A 23,670-nucleotide genomic window follows, 5' to 3' on the forward strand; every position below is an offset into this window, starting at 1 on the left:
CATTAGTCAATATTTAATTGATGCTTATATTTGTTTCACCGACTTAAGAAAAACATATATCAGAATTGTCCTAGAAACACCAATTCTGGTACATTATTAAAAATGATCTAGACTTCTTGTACAAATATTGTAAAAATAAAAAATCATTTGTAGACTTCATAAATCTATCCAATGTCTTCTAGTATGTAACAATACAAGTAAAAAGAAATATCAAATAATTGTAAAAATTGAAATAAAATAACCAAGAGACAAACACTTTTTTTTAAAATGTTCATGTAAGAGACAAACACTCTTAGTGAGTAATTCACATTCTTTTGAATTAAAAAAAAAAAAAAAAAAACTTGTATTTTCTACTATCAGTAATGTTACAAAAATATTACAATAATTCTTAAAAAAATATAAAATTCACACACAATAAAAAGAAATAAAAAGAAATACTTGATTTACATTTATATTGGTCTTAATTACGTCAATATCAATACATTATGTATCATGATAAAATGCTCTCAAGTACGGGCGTTCATCGATTCGGTTTTTGGGTTATTCGAGTTTTCGGTTTGAGTTCTTCAAATTTTTATTTTTTTATAAACATATTCGAAAACTGAACTGATTTGAATAAATTCGAATTTGATCGAATATTCGGTTCAGACCAAACATTGAAACACCCCATACCCATAAGATGAAAGAAATTTTCTTAAGAGAGTCATCAGAATAAACAAGTTGTTAGACATGTTGTCTACTTAAATTATAATAAAAAAAGTATGAATCACTCAAACTATGCTTAGTGATTGATCATCAATGTTCGACAGTTGAACGACGGAAGTAAAAGTAAAATAGTGTTGACAATGACCAAATATGATGGTGGAGAGGTATTTGTGATGCTGGTGAGTGTTTGCAACGAGAAAAAATGAGAGATAGGTCAGACTCAAGAGTGAATGATTGTAGCGAGGGATTATAGTTTTAGAGATTATGGAGGACTAGAGGCTGACCGAAATTAATATATAATAATTTAATTATATATAATAAATTATATAATATATAGTAAAATATATAATTAAAATAAATAATTAAAAATGAAATTGGTTTTCGGTCAGGTTTTCGAGTTGAAAACCCCAACTCGAAAACCAAATCAAAAAACTAATTTAAATTCGAATTGGTTTAAAATTCGATTCGAAAACCAAAAATAAAAGACGAATTCGGTTTATTCAATTCGGTGAATTCAAATTCGATTGCATATTCAGTTCATATCAAATATTGAACACCCTACGCTCAAGTCAAAAACTTGATTTTCTAAAGTTTCTAGTTGAATATTTAAATATGTCTCAATTAGGGTTACAAAATAAGCCTAAGCTCGAGTTCGTCTCAATTCACTTTTTAATTAGCTCGGTTCGAACTCTAATTCTTTTGTGAGAGGTATTACTATTGAGCTGACTAAACTAATCGGTTAGCAGGTGCAGGTCAAGCGAGAAAAGAAATAAAAGAACTACTACCAACTAAAGTTCGAACAAGTTTGTAAATTTAAGCTCGAACTTGACTTGAAAATTTACCCATAAACTCGAGCTCGACTCGAAAAGTTTGAATTAAAATTAAGTTTTCAAGCTCAAACTCAATCCAAAACTAATATTCAAAATGAAAATATCAAAACCAAAAATAAAACTATGAAATCGTAAACAAAAACTGACATATTAATATCAAAACAAAAAACGAAACTATGAAATCGTAAACAAGACTTACCGATTGATTGACTAACAAAAAAAAGTTGTTTTTCTTATTTGTTTCCCGCCCAATCAATTTTATCAAGCTAAAACATGCGATGATCACACGAGATGGAGCACTTTTTCGGTTGATAGAAAGGAAGGGAGCCGGCTGAAAGCCGCGTTGAGAGTTGCCAACAAGTCTACTAGCTAGGACTGCCATTTGATATGGCATCTCATTTAAAAAAAAAGAGCAAGATATTTGTTTTGTAAAATATAAAATGGTTTTTTAGACTGGTTTAAGATAAAAATTTAAAATTTTATTTGGTTATGTATTCAAATATCACAAAATATATTTTTTTTTAACTAGGTAAAAAAATTATTTTTCTAGTTTGGACTAGGCCCCCAAAACTCGGGTAGGCTGAGAAAGGTAAGTGTGATGATCAGAATAGATGGACTTGTTGAGTATAATTTAAAAAAATATATATAATTATAGACAAAAATAGTTGAGGATTATGGTTTTGAAATTATCTTTTACGATGTAATAAATGAGCGTGATAATGAGTGAGGATGATTAGACCAGATGTGATTTATTATTATTATTATTATTATTATTATTATAACAACGATAATATTTTTTTTTTAAGTTTAGGTTTTTATGTTTGACATTAAAATTATTAAAAATAAAGAAAAGTAATATATTATATATTGTTTGTATAAAAAAACTCAACTAGCCATCGAGCTAATATTTTATGAGCTCGATTACAGCTCATTTAGCCGGTTTGGGCTCGAACTCGATTAGCTGATTTCGAGTTGGGGCTCATTTACAGTTTTAGTCTCATTTATGTCAATATTTGTACACTGTGCATTCATGATAAAAAAAAATATTAATGTATAATATCCAGTTATATAATATTCACTCGTTTACCAAATTTCCATTCACTAGTTTCCATCCATCAATGGATAAATAGAAGGATCTCTTCTTCTTTCTTCTTTTTTATTTTCATCATTTCTCAATGTCGACCAATCTAATTGTCCAATGTAAATTTTGTTTTTGGAATTTGAACTGAATTCTGATTAAAAATTATCAATACATTTATAAATATGTTTCTCACTAAAATCTAGCTATTTTCAAATAAATTCAATGAAATGTTTTTAAATGGGTCTAATATATAATAATTTACAAAATTATCAAATATTTTTATCTATGGTATATATATAAGTGTATAATATTGAATTATTCCCACTTTCATAATATCAAATAGCCACCTAACATTCCAACAAACCCACACAAGTTTGGTTTGGGATTGAGACATAGAAGGATATAGAAAATGACACAAATAGAATAGTTATTTGACTAATTAATTAACTATCTAGCTAGCTAGGTGCTTGTAATGATGCAATTGGTGACTTCACTTATAAATTGAGAGTTGATCATTTCTTCTTGAAGCAAGTAATTGAAACGGTTCCTTTTGTTGACTATTAATGCTTCTAGATATATGTTACATAAAATGTTTCAAATATTTTAAATGACCTATACAAATCAATTATTTTTAAAAAATTATGCCAAACCAAATTAATTTGAAAAGAAAACTATATAAAATATTATTGTTGCATTGGACTTATAAACATGTATAATTTATTCCTAACTACCTTCATACTTCACCTGGTTAACTATGGTTATATTTTTAATTGTATTTTTTTTTGTTATGTATTCCCTCACCATTTTTATTTTGATTAATACTACTTTTCTTTTTTATGTAAAGATTTGAACTTTATATTTTATTATTTACATCAAATGTTTTTACTCAAGCTATTGCCAGGCATATTTAATAATATTATTAAAATAATTAATTAATAAACTAAACTAAACTAAACAAGGATAATGGAACATGAACTTTTAAAATAATAAGTCTCTATACAATTTTGTTTGGAGCTATCTAAAAATAAATAATGATAATGAAACCACATTTTATAACTGTTTCCTAACAAAATTTATAATGACAATCCTTTTACTGTAGTTATAGGAGGTTGTTTATTTGTTATCCAATGATCTAACGAGTGTGGTCCATTCAACATTTTTCATTTGTTTTATTTTTGTTTTTTTTGTTTTTGTCGGATTACATACTCTTTTTAATTCAAGTCACTAATAAAAATTTCAAAACTCTTTCCAAATATTTTTTATTATTCGGTGCATGATTGAAAGTAAATTAACTTAGTAAGACAATTTTCACTAAATTTTTTTTTAGAAAAAGAATATTTTTGTTACCTGAATATATTCTCGGTGGTGGTTAGCATTATCTTTCACAGTCAAAACTTCTTTTTATTAGAGTATTCTTAATGAAAATCAAGCATGAAATACTTTGTTTCATAAATAAGAAATTTGTCAGAATAGTTAAATAGAAAATGTTAAGGCCATCTCCAACCAGACGTCAAACGCAAACAACGCAAATTCTGCTCTAACCGGACGCCAAACGCAATCCCATACTGGGAATTCACACCCTCTCAAAAAAACCATATATGTAGTATCACTATTCATTTACACCATTTTTGGTCATTTTTAAAAAATGACCCTTAGACTTATTTTTTTTATTTTTGTTAATGACTTTTAATTTCTATTCATATAAATTAATTTTTAAACTTATATTTTTTATTTTTAAGATAGAAAACTATAATATTTTTTAAATTTATAATTAAATTATTAAATTTATTATATTTGAAATTTTATCTAATTTATTTTATAATTTATTTTATATTTTTACGTTATATATGATAACTTAAATTTTATAAATTATAAATTTCTAATTATAAATTATACAAATAAACATAGAAAATACTTAATAGGTTTGTTTTAATATAATATGTTTGTTTATTTAAATGTATTATTGAATTTTTTTTTTTTTTTTTATGAATTATTGATATATATATATACTTAATTTTATTTTAATATTATTAAATGAATAGAAAAAGATTGGGGTTAAATATGTAAAATTGATAAATATATAGATAATATTAATAAGGTTAAAAAGTTAGTTTAAGAAAGAAATATTTTAAGAATATTTTTTTGGGTTTGAAAATGAGTTTTTTGGTTGAAGATGAATTACTGTTTGATGTGACATTTACTGTTTGATGTGACATTTACTGCATTTTGGGTTTGAGAATGAGTTTGTGGGTTGGAGATGGTCTAAGTGACTAACATTTTGAACTTTATGATTAAGTCTTTCTTGACCACATATATTTGGCTCCCTCTAGGTGAGAAGGATCTTTCAAAGTTGTTTGAGATCATTATCTCTAAAATAGAGAGAAAGTTGTAGAAGTGATCTCCAAGGAAAACCTATTAATTGGTTTTCTCATAAAACGGTCGATGTGCTTACTCCTATATATATCTCACTATTTGTAATTCCGAAGAAGAGGGTGTCTGTTATATACGATGAAGAGGTTGAGTTGTAAATTTTATGGAATAAAGTGAGAAGGATGAGGATTCGTTATTCGAGATATTAGGTTCTGTCTAAAATGGTGTAGATTGGTATTGAACATAATTATATGTAGATGAGTATTATCATATACAATTATTGATCGAATTGGTCCAGCCAATTACTAAAATGTATTTGGAGGGATATTTTTGCCATGTGGAGGAGTTTTCCAAATCAATCCAGATTCTTTGTAAGGGATGGTTGTTCGATCAAATTATGGGAGGAAGAAGGATATTCAAATTTGGCTAATTAGTGAATTTCATAAGTTGTTTATTTTTATTTTGCCTCCACAATTAAGAACATATTTGATAATCGAATTAGTTGCTTATCAGGGGACTATGTCGGAGTCCAATGGTAATGGTGGTGGTTGAAAGCCTGGATTGAGCGGCTCAAGATCCAAGTGAGCATGAATCAATGTGTTACTATCCTTATTATTTTTTAATAAATTGTAAAATAATCAATTATGGTAATTGTTCTTGCGATTCATTCACAATGTATTTTTTTTTAAAAGTCCATGCAATATGATATAAATGATAGTCGTTTAAGTATAACAACAAAAATAATACAAAAACGTGAGTGTTTACCTAGTCACAAAACATACCAAAAACATAACGAGATTAATCATTTAAGTATAACACTGAAAATATAAAAAAAATGATCACTAACAAACAAAACAAATCATAAACTCTAACATAAACGAGCTCGGAGGTCTTCAAAAAGATCAATTAGTTCACCGACCGTCTCCGCCGATTTTTCAGAAGATATCTACAATATCGTCATAATAATAGCGTTGTAGAGTAAACGCATTGGTCGACCCTAATCACTTAATGTCCTACAGTTTTATTCACAATGTCACTATTATCACGTCTGTCTATATTTGTTTTGAAAAGTTTGTGATTCTTCGAGTGATCTCATTACTCATTACTCTTTTGGTTAATTAATCTACTTGCTCAATATAGCTCTTTGTTTAGTTTGTTTATTTCATATATTTATCATATGAAATGAAAAAAAGTATCTAGACTTTGTATAAATTTGAAAAATATATAATCATGGTAGTGGTCTTATAATTATGAATTGTTGTTAATTTTGATTTAGGTGACTAGAGCGAGGGGTTTGAAACTTTGGGTATTTTTTTTTTTCATTTTCTAAACATTTTAATTTTGTTTATTTATGGATCATTCGAAATAAATCCTAATTTTTTAATAATCTCAAACTCACAAAACAGCTCAAGTAATAATAGTTTTTTTAAATAGATAAAAGTCTAAAATTTGACAAATTTAATTTTACTAGAAACATTTTAAATTAAAATGAGGTCATCAATCATTAATAACAATAATAGTTTTTAGGGAGAATGTAGAGGGATGGTATTGCAATTTGATTATTTGAAAAAATAAAATAATTATTTCTTTTCATAGAATTCTTTTTTTTTTCTGATGTGATGTCACGTCATTTCCTATATTATCATTTTTCTCAAATTTTTATCATCTTTCTCAAATTCTTTCTCCTATCGCTCCTCAATTTCTTACTTTCATACTATTATTTGTGTTTTTGTATATTTAGATAGTTATGGTTATGTTAGTCTTATTTTACAATCATTTAAAAATAATAAGAATTTATTATTATGAAATTAGCTATATATTTATTTAAAAAATACATTATTAAATATACGGATTAACAAAGACTCATAAAAATAATTAAATATATTAATTAATGTCTTTTTAAACATTAATTCAAATATTTACACTATAATCATCTAAAAATATAATAATAATAATAATAAATGTAGAAGAAAATTAGCATGACATTGTACAATTATTACCTATACAAATTAATTGTTCAATTCATAAATTATTTCCATTGATTCAAACACATAAAGAAGAAAAGTAGAAAGACAAGGGAGAAGGGAGAGTTATTCTTCTTCTAAATATATTCATTGGTTGGTCGAAGATTAATCTGCCTATCACATAATCTCGATAGGCTTATCTTGACTTCGACTCTGTCCACAATCATGACTTTCATTTTTATTTAAGATTATGAATTGTAATTTTGAGAGTATAATAAAATAAATAAATGTTAAAATTTTTGAATGTTTTCTTTACTTCCTACTTCTTTTATATATAAAAAACCATTTATTTAATATATATATTTGTAAAGAACAGCCTAAATTCATTGTTATAAATTGACATGTCAGATTTTAGAAGCTATTGTTTAGCTGTAAAAGGGACATCATGTCACAGACTAATGTCACGGGCTAACTTTCGAATGCTTGATTTTCCTCGATCCCGTGCGGTCCTAGATTAGTATTGCCACAATGCTAACTAGTCAACCTGTTTGAAAGTGCAAGAAGGAAACTTTTAGAGTGAGAGTGAGAGCTTGGAGAATAAGATTGAATTGTATTACTTGGTGCTTGGCTTAATGACCAAGGCTTGTTTATATACAAGTATATGGATCATTCTAGATCCTCCTAGACCTAGTGTTTTCTAGACACTTCTATTACCTAACCTAGACCCAAGAATTCCTAGAGATTTCTAGAGAATTCTACTAACACCTATAAATGAGAACTCCTAGAGAATTCTAGAGAGTTCTCCACCTTACATACAAAAAGGAACTTCTTAGAGAATTCTATAAAGTTCCATGACCCTATTTACAAAAGAGGAACTCCTAGAGAATTCTAGAGAGTTCCATAACCTCATTCACAAAAAGGGAACTCCTAGAGAAATCTAGAGAGTTTCATGACCGACCAAAATCCAGAAACTCCTAGAGGATTCTAGAGAGTTCCATAAGTGACCACAACAATCCGGAATATTCTAGAAAATGCACCTTGTGGGCTTGCCATGTGCACCCCATACCAATGGGCCGTGACATTCTCCCCCACCTAAGTCGTGGCCGACCTCGGCACGACCTTAGAACGATGCATGGTGATCTTCTTCCCGGCGTCCCCTAAGTGCTCTTCCTTCCCCTTGCACGTCACGACATCAGGTGCACTTATGGCTGCCAGCTCCAACCGATATGAGACGTTTCCCACACGTCTCTCGATCGAAAACGGTCCCTCGAATCTGCGCACAAGCCCCTTGAGCACAGACCGCAGAGACTTCAACTGTTGCGAGGGCAACTTCCCCCTTCCACCGTCTCCTTCCTTTACTGCACGCCTTCTCAGATCTGCCCCTCTCTTCATCTTCTTGGTGTCTCCCTCCAAAGATGCCTGAGCATAACCTGCTTCCTTTCCCACGGACTTGGCGCGAGTGAAGGCAGACCGACTTTGGCCCACGTTTCCTGTGGCCAAACCTTGTGGATCTGATGGTTTTGTGCCTTTAGTCTTGAGTCGCTCGAAGACCTTGCACCTCCCTTTGACGTCCTTGGGTACTTGTCCTTTCCCCTTGGAATCGTCCCCATCATCCACCCTAGCAAAAGTGGTAAAAGCCCATTTACCACATTTGCGACCTCGGCTGAATCGCATTGCCGAGAACATGCCTATTCCCTCGGATTCTCTCCTTGTTGGGATCACACTAGACTTCCCGTGATCCACAATGATTAAGGAATTGGAATAAGGCATTATGCAAGCGCGTACCTGATCGCACCATTGTAATCCCAACACTACGTCGTAGTCTTCCATTGGGACCAAGGTAAACGAGACTGTCCCATACCAATCTCCGATCCTGGTGTGCACTTTCCTAGCCTCCCCGGCCACCGGCTTGGCTACATCAAAGGACTTCACCGTCCCTCTTGTTGGACTGATCCGCAGACCCAGCGCCTTGGCTACTCCTTCTCGCATGAAGTTGTGCGTAGCCCCTGTATCCACTAGTGCCTTAATGCGTCTTCCCCCGATCCAAGCTTCCACGAACAAAGAGCCACTCTTAGTTCCCTTGATCGGCTTCGCAACACTAGTCTTTGCAGCGTTGAGCAGTCTCAAGGATCCCACCCGAGTCCCTTCCTCTTCCTCGGAAGACTCGTGTCCTTTCACTGCTGCAACATTTTCCCCCTTGAACGGGCACATAAACTTTATGTGATTATGGGCACCACAAATTTGACACACTCTTGGCTTACCCGAGTCGTCGGTTTTCCCCACAGAGTTGTTATGTGCATGCCCCTTCTTAGGTGGGCGGTCTCCCCCACCTTTCTCCTGGTCACGTGGGCGGTCTCCCCCACGATTTTCCTCCTCGTCCCTGAGGATCTTCGGCCTATCCACAGACACTTTGAGCTCTAACAGTCTTTCTGCAACCGCGATTGCCTCGGAGACGTCCCGCACCTTGGCCCTTTGCAGCTCCAACTGCGCCCAAGTCTTAAGGCCATTCACAAACGCGAACAGGGCCTCCTGTTCCGTTAGACTAGGTAACTCGAGCATCAACTCCTGGAACTCCTTCACATACTCCTTGATGCTCCTGTTGTGCACAAGTTGATTCAACCTTTTCCTAGCCTCGAACTCGGCGTTCTCTGGGAAGAATTGGCGCTTGAACTCGGTCTTGAAGTCCTCCCACGTCTCCATTCGCAACGTACCTCGTTCAATATCTACTTCTCGCCTCCTCCAACACAGTAGTGCCATCTCTTGCAAGAAGAAAGGTGTTGTCTCCAACTTGCCACGATCATCTAGTATGTTTGATGCCCGAAAGTACCTCTCCATGTTCCAAAGGAAGTCCTCCACTTCCCTTGCACTCCTCGAGCCTTTGAATGGAGTTGGCTTAGGAACATCCATTCTTTGAGGTGCCGCACCTCTATGTTCCCCTCCATTCCTCCCAATCCGCCTTTCCATAGCGTCGAACCTCCCCATTATCTCCCTTCGGAGAGCGTCGATCCTCGCATGGACTTCTCCCCGGATTGTCTCGAGCACTTCATGGCGGATATCATTAACCTCCTCACGAACCGATCCCAGCACTTCGTCACGAATGCTCCGGTTCATATTGTTAATGACCCCCATCACCTCGTTCTCCAACTTTTCACCAGCCTCGTCCAACTCCGCCACCTTGTCGGCCACCGTGCTGAACTCCTCGAGAGCTTCTTGATGCTCGCTCATGCTTTCCTCAAGCCGGGTCACCCGCGCTTCCATGGCAGCATTCCTCTCAACGGACCTTCCCCTCTTGGGCGCCTTGTCCTTTTGTTCGCCGGTCGGAACCTTTGTGACGTTCGATCCTGAATCCATTTCTTGCAACGTGAGTGCGGAAGTACGAAACGCTTGCTCTGATACCACTTGTCACGGGCTAACTTTCGAATGCTTGATTTTCCTCGATCCCGTGCGGTCCTAGATTAGTATTGCCACAATGCTAACTAGTCAACCTGTTTGAAAGTGCAAGAAGGAAACTTTTAGAGTGAGAGTGAGAGCTTGGAGAATAAGATTGAATTGTATTACTTGGTGCTTGGCTTAATGACCAAGGCTTGTTTATATACAAGTATATGGATCATTCTAGATCCTCCTAGACCTAGTGTTTTCTAGACACTTCTATTACCTAACCTAGACCCAAGAATTCCTAGAGATTTCTAGAGAATTCTACTAACACCTATAAATGAGAACTCCTAGAGAATTCTAGAGAGTTCTCCACCTTACATACAAAAAGGAACTTCCTAGAGAATTCTAGAAAGTTCCATGACCCTATTTACAAAAGAGGAACTCCTAGAGAATTCTAGAGAGTTCCATAACCTCATTCACAAAAAGGGAACTCCTAGAGAAATCTAGAGAGTTTCATGACCGACCAAAATCCAGGAACTCCTAGAGGATTCTAGAGAGTTCCATAAGTGACCACAACAATCCGGAATATTCTAGAAAATGCACCTTGTGGGCTTGCCATGTGCACCCATACCAATGGGCCGTGACACTAAGGTTACTGAGCTATTTTAATTAACCAAGACCTTAAATTACTATTATTATTATTATTATGGACCATATTTAATTGAGAGGATCTTAAAAAGATGTTACATTTTGGGGCTAAGAAAATATATTTGGAATTTAAGATTGATATAAAAAATATAATTTAAATCATCAATACTTAACACACAGTTAAGCTGTTCATTTTTATCTTTTATTTTAAATTGAAATTAATATACAAAATTATCAGTTGATGATTGTGAGTTGAAACCGTCAAGCACAACATATATTGTTACTGATATATTTTAAAAACAGTTATATGTATATATATTACAAGTATAGTTATTTATCATTTATAAACTTATTATTTATATATTTTATTTGAAATTGATACATTTAATATAGCATTAATGTAAATGACAAAAAAATATTTTAAAACATTGTAAACGACCCTCAACACATTTATTGTTTTGTCCGATCATTACAATTTTTGTGTAATTGTTTTTTTATTCATATTATTGACGCGTTATTTTAATTTTACATAACAAAAAATTAGCCGATGACAAATAGCTCAATTAGGGTCATTTCGTCAAATTTCCATATATATATATATATATATATATTCCATTTAATAATTTATAATATTATGTTTACACTTAGTTTATTTAAATCTACATCACTTCAAAATTCTCCTCTAGCCATCCACTCAATGTGATCTTCCAACTTTTATCAAAACGAAATTTAGGTCAAATATAAAAGTCACATTTTAAAGATAAAATGTATTCATTAACTTACATTAATCTCGAAACACGTTCACTTAAAAAAACAAAAGAATTGACATGTCATGCTAAGGCAAGAAATACCAAATACACACTTGTTTAGTGCACTTATGGTAATAATAAATCCTCTTGGAGGCGAGCTCGGGTGTTCCAAAAGTTCCTACACACCAAAACACTCATCATCAGGTCTCATGCTCAAGACTCGTCGAAATATCCATAAATTTGATACCCTCAAGCAAAGATAGGTCTATATTAAGGTTGTGGTGGACTAAAATGCACAAAATAAATTAATAAAAGAAGGTTATTTCCCCTTTATTTTTTAAGCCTATCCTAAAGAAATTTCAAGCTCATCCAAAATGTTTAAAACTCACTAACTTCAATTCCTAGATCAAGAGTTTTTACCCATAAATAATTGGTTGACAAGTTTAAGTTTAAGTTTAAGTTTAAGTTTAAGTTTAAGTTTGATAAGTAAAATCAATCGAGTTCATAAAAGATTAATTTAAAAAACAAAACACAAAAATACACTAATATTGTAAGATATCTTACATCCAAATATTTTTAAAGGTTATACTTAAAACTATTTTGAATATTATATTCAAATACTAGGCAGGCATACTATTTTTTAATTAATAATATATTATTTCTTAATGCACAAATATAAAAACACAAAATTCCTCCAACCTTCTTTCTTTTTTCTTTATTCTGGTTAGGATCCAAACTTTTTTCTAGAGACAAGATTAGAGTTGGGCAATGGGTTAGCTAAATACGAACCGACACGATCCAACATAATATTTGTACGGAACGACACGATACAATATTATCTCACTCGGGTATTGGGTTGACACGATATAAGCACGAGACGACACGGTCACGGCACGATTATGAGTTTATACGATCGAAACACGGTTACGAGTCGACACAGACACGACACAAGTATAGACACGACACAAGTATAAACACGACACGAACACGAGTATACACACGAAACGACATAAACACAATTAGTCAAATGACATAAGTTACTCACGTTAACATTCTCTAAACCTATTACATTTTTATTCAATTAATAAATTATTTAATTTTATAAATGTAATATTTATAATTAAAATTAAACACATTAAAATATAATATTAAAATAAAATATTAACTTAAATAATATAAATTAAAATATAAAAAATAAATTATATAAATAAAAATGTGAGTCTATTAATAATTCTCTTTGATATTATTTTATTAATTACTTATTAATTTTTTAATTATTTATAATTTCAATTATTATTAATACATTAAATAATAAATATATGATAATAATTTTAATTTTAATAATATAATAATATATATTTATAAATTTTACCCATCTTTTACACTTTTTTTTCATTTTTTTTCTCAAAATACCCACTTTTACATTAACATTATCAAATGGCCATGTCTCTTTAAATATATTTACAATTTCATTAAATTTATAAATTATTTAATTTTATAAATGTAATATATATAATTAAAATTAAATATACTGAATATTAAAATAAAATATAAATATTAAATAAATTATATGAATAAAAATTTGAGTCTCATAATAATTATCTCACATATTACTTTTATTAATTTACATATTATTTTTAAAATTTTAAATTATTTTAAAATTTTAATTATTATTAAAACATTCAAACAAAATATATATATATATATATATATATATATAATAATTTAACTTTGATAATATAATAATATTTTATAAGTTTTACTAACAATATAATTTAATATATATAAATAAATAAATAATTAACAATGAGTGTCAAGACACGATTGTGTTGACACGATAACAAAGTCGGAATAATACGAAACACGAATTTAAACACGAGTTAGTACGACACGAATAAACTCGTGGACACGAATAACACGACACGAAAGAGTCCGTGAATCATAATATTTTGAGTGGGTCAAGACACGATACGACACACATAAGATTTAGACACGACACGACACGATTGAGAGTCTAACACGACTTGCCCGAGTCGAATACGAACGTTTATGTACGATGCCCAACTCTAGACAAGATAGATAAGCATCTATCCTAGGTACAACCAAGAAGAAATATCCAAAATACCCCCAATTAGATCAATAAAAGTCAAATGATGCCATCTCCAAATATAGAAGATTCCTAAAAATGTCACTATTTAGTTGTATAATGTGATGAAATTAAATAAACTTTCTCAATAAGTGATTAATTACATACATAAACGCATGTTTAATTAATTAATAATATCCTCAAGAGAAATAAACAGCTAATTATTATTTTTAATTTTAAATATCACAAAAACGTGGAACCCACCACGGCCAGTCCTTTTACCGAAAGCTAACCCCTCACCAAACCATTAATTTTGTATAATCAAATTAAACACTCAAGTATATATTAGTCTTTTTAATTACTCAATAGATATTTTAATTAAATTAGTCGTATTTCTTACTGTTATATTATCTAGATTTGGTGAGTGAAGTTGATGTGTTGTAGTTCGGATAGTGCTTTCATGAACGTGGTAATATATAATGATGTTAATTAATTAGGTAAATTTAATCAAGTAATGTATTTATTATTGTTATTTTTAGACTAACATATGTCATGATTTAATTTAAATAATAGCGTTTTTAGTGTGAATCCAATATATGAACTCGATCTTAGATAAATTTGTTTCACTTAATTTAACCGAGGGCGGTAAATGAGTTCAACCGAGCTCAAGCTGGCTTGAACTTGAACTCGACTCGATTAAATATTTATTAGCTCGACTCAAACTCGAGCTCGACTCGAATATTTACCTACAAGCTCGGCTCGACTCGAAAATATAAATTACAATTAAATTTTCAAATATTTGTAAAGAAAAATATTTATTTTAAATTTTAGATTTTAATATTAAAATAAATTAAATAATATATATTTATTATCCGACTCCAAAAAACTCGACAAATAATCGATCAAGTATTATATGAGATCGAGCACGACTTGAACTTGGTCAAACTTAAATTTAAGTCAAACTTTGATCGAGCAGACTCACGATCGAGCAACTTGACTCATTTAGTGACTCATTTGCAGCTAACCTAGTGAATTATTTTTTACAATTTCATACTTGAAGTATACACACACAAAATTTACCTTATGACTGAGATTTGACTTAACTCCACCAAAATTTATTTTAGTAGAGAAAATGACATGACTCCCTAGTTTTTTACTTTTTTTCAATATAATTCACTTCATGGTTCTAATTCTTAAAGAGAGACTCATGTTGATTTACATGTTTTATTCATAATGTTTTATTCATTTTCTCAAACTTATTTTAATTTTTTTTTTAAATTCACCATAACTCTAATTTAACAATTGTGCACATACAATTTGAGAGAGATGCATTCAATTTGAAAAGAATCTTGAAGAAAATTACTATATATGGTGTGCATGCTTCAAAGGAAAGGACACACGAAAGAAATTGTAAAAATATCATAAATAGTGCTTACATTCTCTTTCAATGACTAGATAAATTGATATTAGCTAACGTGATTGTAAACTCTAGACCTAACTCACCTTATTAAAAGAGATAGATAGAGACATATATACTATATATTATCGTAAAAATGTGATTATTTGAGAATGAGAGGTTTAGTCAATTTAGTTATTTAGAGGAAGATGAAAACTCATTTGTCCATAATTGTCAATCTCCCGATTAAATAAATGTATATTTTTCTTTGTTAAACTAAGGAAAATATGCATATCAATTGAACAAACTAGGTGCAATATATAATATATAATATATACAGAAACAAGCAAATTACTTAAAAAAAATTGAAGATGGAGGACCCATAAGAAAAATCATTTTATTTAAGTAAAATAACCAAAAGAAGATATTAAGTGTCAAGTGTTTTGTACACTAAAAATTCCTATAATCATGTCACATGAGGTTTGATAAGATATTTTTTATTTTATTTTTTCTATTATGTTATTATTATTTTTAAAAAGGTTCATATATATTAAAAATGAAAAAGAAATCGTTTAAGCAAAACGACAAATCATAACAATAAAAATAAAAAAAATAAAAAACGGTATTCAATAAGTTATTGAGCTCGTAAATCTTCGAGAAAATGATTAACTCCCTGACAGTTTTTATTGACTTTCCTAGACGAATCTCAGAAAGCATCATAATAATAGTATTATGAATGATACGCATCGGATGACTACGATCATTAAAAATTCGACGATTTCTCTTAAACTAGATAGTGCACCAAAAAATAATTTAGATGATAACTCAAATATTTAGGTCTTCTATATCAACTGTATCAATATAAAATTTTCAGCAACTATCTAAAACTCGAGTATTACCCAATGAATCTTATTAATACTATACAAAAATTTACAAGTCACCCATAAAAATGCAAAAGTAAGTGAATTGTTGATTTAACATCTTCGATGACACGTACAATAACAATTAGTCATAATGCAACATTTTTATTTAGAATTACATCATGAATAACGCTTAATTTAAAGAATGAGATCTTGAATGAACTTTTAAAAAAAAAAAATCTAACAAAAACTATATAAAATGTCCCTCTGAATAATATAATATATTATATTATTATTATTTTAATCCTCGAATATTTTTTTAATAATTAAACATTTAAAAATCCAAATAATGTTTTTTCTATACAAAATTCTATAAAAACTCAAATACAATGGTCGGAGGTTATAGATTTTGTAAACGGATTTGGTTTGTTGTACCATTATATTCAACTGTAACAGCTGGATTGCAACCCAACACCCCCACGTCATTACCTCCCCTCTCCTATTTAAACAAACCCTCTCAATATTTCATCTCATTTCAAGTCAAAACAATCTCTTTAATTACAATATATCCAAATGGAAGGTCTTATCCCATTGGTTTACAGAGCCATAATCCAATATAGGTCAAACGGAGGAGGAGACAACAACAGATTGGTCGGATCATGGCTTAACGACTCTCCCTCAGCTTCATACATGAGACTTCCGACCGGCGACTCCGACCGGTTTCAGCCCTCATCCGATAATATCTCAATTTTCAGGTCTACTACTACAACTACAACTACTCAGATAAACATATCAACTTCTGTCCAATCTCCCATCCGCCGCCGTGTCGTTGCATGAAATGATCAGATGATGAAGTTATTACATCTTTGTGTGTGAATGTGATTTAAGTAGTTTATTCTATATTTTTCAATTCTGATATATTAATTAGGTATAAGTGTGATGGTAACCAATTTAAAAAATGGGCCGGCCACTTTATAATAATAATAATATTATAATGAAATGTAAAGTCATGTTTGTTTGTATAAATACTACTATAATTTGAGTAAAAATAAAAATGTCTGAGCCCGGGTTCGAACCGGGGACCTTTAGTGTGTGAGACTAACGTGATAACCAACTACACCACCCAGACAATTGTTTTATAAGTTTTATAGAATTATTCTAATTTTTAGCCTAACGGCAAAAGAAGGTGGATAGCCCAAGTCCCGGCCTATCTGAAGTCATGGTTCGAGCTCGCCAGACAACAAGTTCCGTTCGTCTTATTAAATTGGATTTGCGGGCTTAACCGATGATTAGTCGCACTTCGAAGAAAATGCGGAATCCAACGTTCTAATTTTTTTAAAATAATAATAATATAAAATTATATAGATTAGTGTAAATTTGAACATTTATTAATATATAATTCAAAATATTATTTTATTTAAATTAATACTTTCGTCAACTATAATATTTTTTTCAAACACAACTCAAGTTTGAAAATTGAAGGTTTCAAACATGATCATTATTAAAAGAAACTCTACCTAATAAAACAAATCTTATAACAATGGAATTTAGGAACTTAAAGAATATTATAATCATATAGAGGTATATGCTTTCACATTATGCGTAGAGAATCTCAGTTCCCAAAATCAGAGATCATCTATTCCATTCATTTTCTTAATATTAATATATGTGTTTATTTATAAAGGGATAATACTTAAATTTACCAAATAAATCTTAAATACAAGTATAATTCATTCGAAGTTTTTTTATTGTTTTGGTTTTTTAGCATGATATTTTGACATATTTTAATTATATTTTATTATTTTAATTTATAATATAACTATTTAACCAAAAATAAGTAATTATATTAATTTTTAGAAAATATTATTAAATTTAATATTGAATAAAAAAGTTTAATTTAAATAAATTAAAAGTTGGAAAGTAAAATAGTAAAAAATATTTAAATAAAAAATATATATTTTAAAAATGGGTTAATTGTAAAAGTTATACTATATTTAAGACTTATTTATTAGTACAAAGAGTAAAACCATCCACTGCCTATTTTAAATATTAATTTGAGAATGAAAACAAATACAAATTAACTTTGAGCATAAACTTTGACAGTACTCAAGGAATTTAAAATTAGTTATTCATAATATCAATTTGTTAAAATGGTTTTCTGTTCAATCCATTTTGTTAGGCGGTTTTGGTTACTTAAATAACTCACAAAAATTAAATATTATTTTACTTTCCTTTCCTCCATCGAAGTATTCAATTTATTAACAAAAAAATATTAAAATATTATATATTTAAAATTATTATTTTTTATTTTACTTTTATTTTTATATATATATATATATATAAATACCGTTTAAGTAATTAAAAACAAAAATATTAATAATTATAAAAAAATAAAATAATTTTTTTTTACTATTCACACTATTCAAATATACTATGCGGAAGAAGCACTCATGCTAACTTAAATCATTACAAGGCGTTGAGATTTGTACATTCCTTACCATTATTAAAAACTCTTCAATGTTATGACAATTGACAACTATATTCTTCATCTTAAGAAAAACATATGACTTTTATTTTTATCTTTCATGACTGGAATGATAAAAAAATGATTATAATAAACACTTAAAATATATTTATAGGTAAATAAGTAAACAGTTTAATTCGATCAGTTTTTTCACTAAAAAAATCATCTCTTTTCGAATGAGGTCCATTATAATGATCGATTTTTTAAAATATTAATCAGTCGTTGATAATTAACCATTGGTTCAATTTGGTCCATATAAGATCGGATAGCTCTATCAGATTAATCATTAAAAAATAAAAAAAATTATAATATAATAAACTATACTAATGATTTTTTTTTATCAAATATATATATATATATATATATATATAATAAAATAAACTAAAGAATGAAAAATAAATTATTTTGTAAATATAATCTTAATAAATTATATAATAAAATAACTATGTAAGTTAAAAGAATATTAATTAAATTAAAAGAAATTTAAAAAGAAATCAAATATATAAAATAATAAATATGTCTGTGAGATTCAAAATATATATACAGCTGGCTTATCTAAATTGTCAAATGATCGGATAGGTTAAATTACTGAACTGATCAGGATCGATAAGACAAATTATAAACCGATAAAAACTCGTTAAATTTATATTTACTTCGGTCTGTTTTCTTTAATTTAATTCGATTAGATTTTGCCTTTACCAATAGTGCAGTGGGTAATGATTTTAGTTTAAATATGAACAACAATAAATAATTGACAAGTAAAACTTTTAATTTCGATATTAAAGGTGGATCAAAATTAGTTTGCTTACATTTTCACTCTTTATTAATTTATTAATAGTGGGCTTTGCGTCTCTTCATGGACCATAACACGTGCGGCTTTATGTCGTAACAAAACCCTAAAGCCCACAATAGAAGAAGAACATTTTCACACGTGTGGTTACTGTCCAACCAAAAATCTCATGTGGAGAAACTGAGCAGTCTAACCAGTTGTGTTTCTTTCTCTCTCTCCTCAATCAAACGAGAGCTGCCTGAAATATCTACTGAATCATCACGAAACAGTTCACAATCTTGATTAGCTTTTTGAAGCTTCAATCTTGCTAGTGGGAACTTCTTCTGAAGTTCAATCCAATTAGTCGATATTTCATAGTACCCATTTGCTATTACTGATTCATTTGTTGTGATAATGGCTGTTTGTTCGTCGAGAATTCCATCGGCAAAACTGAAGGCTTTGCACTATGATCTTCTCCGTCCTGCTGCAAGGAATCCTAATTCATTAGTTACCTTTAATAACTTGAAGTGTTTGACTAAGAACGGACATCTTTATTGTAATCATCAGCAACCCAGGCTTATCATTTGTAGCAGTCTCAATTCAGGAGTGGAGCCGCCGATATCTGGTGCGGTGGTGGGAAATGTTTTACAGGAAGGTAATAAGGTTGAGGATGTTGACAGAGACTATGTAGAGCGAATTGATGATGGAAGCAATGGTGGCGGAGATGTTCTTGATGGTTGCAATGGGAATGGGAATGGAAAGTTTGTGGGAGGAGGAGGCGGAGGTGGTGGTGATGGCAATGGTGATGACAGTAAAGGGGGTGATGAGGAAGATAATGAGTTTGGGCCGATAATGAAATTTGAGGAGGTTATTAAGGAGGTTGAATCTCGAGGAACAAGTCTTCCAGCAGATATGTTAGAAGCTGCAAAGAGTACAGGGCTCAGAAAGCTGTTGCTTGAAAGATATTTGGATTTGCAGGTTTGAAAACTATCAATCTTTTTTACATGTTTTAGCTAAGACCTGCATTTGTAAAGGGTATTTATGACAATATTATGCTGTCTTCTCTTCCTCATTGTTTAGGGTTCATCATGGCCTGTAAGTTTTGTAATGAAATCTTGCTCAATGATTCGTGATCGAATGTTAGCCGATCCTGCTTTCCTTTTTAAAGTGGGAACAGAGGTATACCAAGCTTGCTTTCTACTCTGGCTCTCTTGAAATACCCTGTTGGATTGATTGCATTATAATTAACTGATATTTATTCTCATGCAGATCATTATTGATTCATGTTGTGCTACAATAGCAGAAGTGCAAAAGAGAGGAAAAGACTTTTGGGCTGAATTTGAATTGTATCTTGCCGATCTTTTGGTTGGATTGGTTGTTAATGTTGCTTTAGTTGGTATGCTAGCGCCTTATGCTCGTATTGGACAACCATCAGTATCCAAAGGGTTAGGGTTTCTAGGACGCATGCAATATGCTTATGGGGCACTTCCCAGCAGGTTTCTTCTTCATCCTATAACTTTTATGCTTTCAAGAGCATAGAGATGTTGTGTCTTTAATAAATTGCACTTAGTTTAGCTTAAGCTTCCCTCATTATAGCAGTGTTATATCAATTTGAGTGAATTGTCCCCCTGAACTTGGCAAGAGATTGATTTTTTTTTGTTCCAATAAATGACATTTTGCTAAATTTGACCCAGAACTTGATTTTGGTCCCTGGACAATGGATGGCTTATTTAGGATCCTGAACTCGGTTTGCAATCTTATTTGAGCAAATTATTGATGGATTTCGTTCAAATTCTATTACCATGTTGGGTTCAAGCGTAGTTGGATTAGAATTAGAATTGAAATTGGGCTCCAGCTTCAAAAATCTTAGTGTGTTTGATGATTTATAATAAGGTATTAGAATTGGATTTATAATTTCAATGGAATTGAATGCATATGATTTTTTAAGTTTCAATTATATCATTCCCATTTTGAAATTGCAAATCTTTGGGTTTTCCGAACATTAGAATTAAAATGTAATTCAATTTCAAATCTTATAAACTTTGAATTAGAATTCTAATCCCATTTCCGATTCTAATATCAATTATACACATCCAAACATACAATATTACCTAAGATCACTCTGAATTATAGGGGGTTATGCGAGCCACCCCATGAACAAAACCGGGTCACAAAAAAAAGAGAATATGCCAGAGTTTTCCTTTAGGCTATGTTTGGATTGATGTAATTAGAATTGACATTAGCCTTTTAATTCCAATTCTATAAGAATTGCAATTGAATTCTTCTGTTTGGAGAAGTTTTACAATTGTAATTCCAAAGTATAAATGGTGGAATTGAAACTTATGAAATCATACATTTTAATTCCATTGGAAAAATTGTAATTCCAAATGCAATTCCTTATTTTAAGGGATCAAACAAAGGGTTTGGAATTGGACCCCCAATTCCAATTCTATTTCCATTTTGTTTGAACCAACATACATAGCCTTCATATTTTTCTGATATGGCATTCAACATGTATGACATGCTTTGACATGTTCCTAAAGAAAGAAAACTTGATCTCATATAATCCAATAGAATCCATCATAATATGTCAAATGGGTTATCAATTCTGTGCCAAGTACAGTGGCCTAAATCAGCCAACTAAAATTGAGGTGCCAATATACTTATTGGGAATTTTACTGTCCATCTTCTTCTGTATAGATTTTAGTTCATATTTTAATTTCCATTGTCTTAAATTATTCACTCCCTTCCCTTCCACTGTAGTGTATTCGAGGCTGAAAGACCTGGTTGTAGATTCTCTTCGAAGCAAAGAATGGCAACTTACTTTTTTAAGGTACTATACATTTTGAGATGTTCTAGATACTTTTTAACATTTTTATAGCATTAACCATAATCCATCCTGTGAAATTTACCTATTGTTTTCTTAACAAATCATAATTCTTAACATTTAGTTATCTTTTTATTTTGTAACACATCTCTTTTTCTTTAGACAACTATGCTTTGTATGAGTTATTAGTTTATTTCATGGCATAAATCATCAAAGGATCATCTTTTCAGGGGATAATGTATGGAGTTGTTGGATTTGCTTGTGGAATAATTGGTCAAGGAATTGCAAATATGATCATGACTGCTAAGCGGTATATTATTCTCTTGTTGCTTCTCTTTTTTCTTATTGCACAATGTCAACTCTTAGAAAGATCCATTGGGCCTTGTTTGATGAAGGTTTATGTGGATTTTATCACTTTAACAATCAAATCATTAACCAAAATATTAAATTACCCTTCCTTTATTTTTTATAACATTTTAAATATTAAATACAAATGATATTTTAGTCATTTAACCCAACAAACCACATTTTCATCAAAACATATTTTTTCTCAAAAAAATAAGATTATTCAAAATACATGGTGTTCTACAATTTGATTCAGTAGTTTAAAGAAACTAGCTAAAAACCATTGTTAGATATTCAATTTTATTATACATGACAATATTTCAGAGTATTGTTTTCTGTATTCAGGAGCTTAAAGAAATCAGAGGAGGATGTTCCTGTCCCACCTCTTATCAAGAGTGCAGCTCTATGGGGTATGCTTTTTTTTTCACAACTTTGTCATTCTGGTTTTGCCATGTTTTATCAACTGATTTGTTTATTTTAGTTGACCTAACAAGAATATTAATGTAAATTGGGTAGTAACAATTGATTAATCAATTCTTGTTTTTGGGTATTGCAGGTGTTTTTCTAGCAGTTTCATCGAACACACGTTATCAAATAATAAATGGGCTAGAGCGGATAGTGGAATCCTCTCCAATGGCAAGAAAAATCCCACCTGTTGCTATGGCGTTCACAGTTGGGGTGCGTTTCGCCAACAATATTTATGGTGGAATGCAGTTTGTGGACTGGGCAAAGATGAGTGGGGTGCAATAATTTAAGGCTCTGTTTTATTATTGATGAACTCCAAATCTCATCTTAGAATAAAACCACAGCTTTGATTGAGCCATGTTTTTTTCATTGTTGTTGTACTCTGTTGTGTCATGGTAACATTAATATTTTCTAAAATATTAGCTAGTCTATTTATCATTTTGATTCTCTCTATCTCTTTTAAGTTTATTAAATTCAATGAACCATCTCTTGATTCACCTCATGATTATTATTATCCCTACCTTTTGTGATCTCTCTTTCCAACGAGAGTTTTCCTTTCTGAATTTGGTGAGAGTTCTTTAGAGAGGCCTTCATAGAGTTCAAGTAGCACTTATGACTCGACTTACTGTCCATGTTATCTCCCGTACGCCAAATTGTTCCTTTTAAGACCCACGAG

The 23,670-nt window shown here is 30.7% G+C and overlaps 1 protein-coding gene and 1 non-coding gene across 2 annotated transcripts; one reads left to right on the top strand and one right to left on the bottom strand.

The window, feature by feature from the left end:
• Positions 1-17,119: 17,119 nt before the first annotated feature.
• On the bottom strand, positions 17,120-17,193 carry TRNAV-CAC. The gene has a single exon. It is a non-coding gene; the product is annotated as a tRNA-Val (tRNA).
• A 2,379-nt stretch (positions 17,194-19,572) lies between these two features.
• LOC124940031 (protein RETICULATA, chloroplastic-like) lies at positions 19,573-23,491 on the top strand. Its single transcript, XM_047480509.1, has 7 exons — positions 19,573-20,335; positions 20,438-20,536; positions 20,627-20,853; positions 22,121-22,190; positions 22,415-22,494; positions 22,875-22,939; positions 23,086-23,491. Exons 1-7 carry the CDS (start codon positions 19,772-19,774, stop codon positions 23,277-23,279), a joined length of 1,299 nt encoding a protein of 432 aa, XP_047336465.1. The 5' UTR covers positions 19,573-19,771; the 3' UTR covers positions 23,280-23,491.
• The last annotated feature ends 179 nt before the right edge of the window (positions 23,492-23,670 follow it).

The sequence above is a fragment of the Impatiens glandulifera genome, chromosome 5, assembly GCF_907164915.1.
Source record: "Impatiens glandulifera chromosome 5, dImpGla2.1, whole genome shotgun sequence".
Classification (NCBI taxonomy): domain Eukaryota; kingdom Viridiplantae; phylum Streptophyta; class Magnoliopsida; order Ericales; family Balsaminaceae; genus Impatiens; species Impatiens glandulifera.

Bases quoted from the DNA above. Each gene is read 5' to 3' on its own strand.
- LOC124940031 (XM_047480509.1), top strand. From the start codon at position 19,772: ATGGCTGTTTGTTCGTCGAGAATTCCATCGGCAAAACTGAAGGCTTTG. The intron at 20,537-20,626 runs GTATACCAAGCT...ATTCTCATGCAG, and splicing joins TTTTTAAAGTGGGAACAGAG to ATCATTATTGATTCATGTTG. The intron at 22,191-22,414 runs GTACTATACATT...TCATCTTTTCAG, and splicing joins TGGCAACTTACTTTTTTAAG to GGGATAATGTATGGAGTTGT.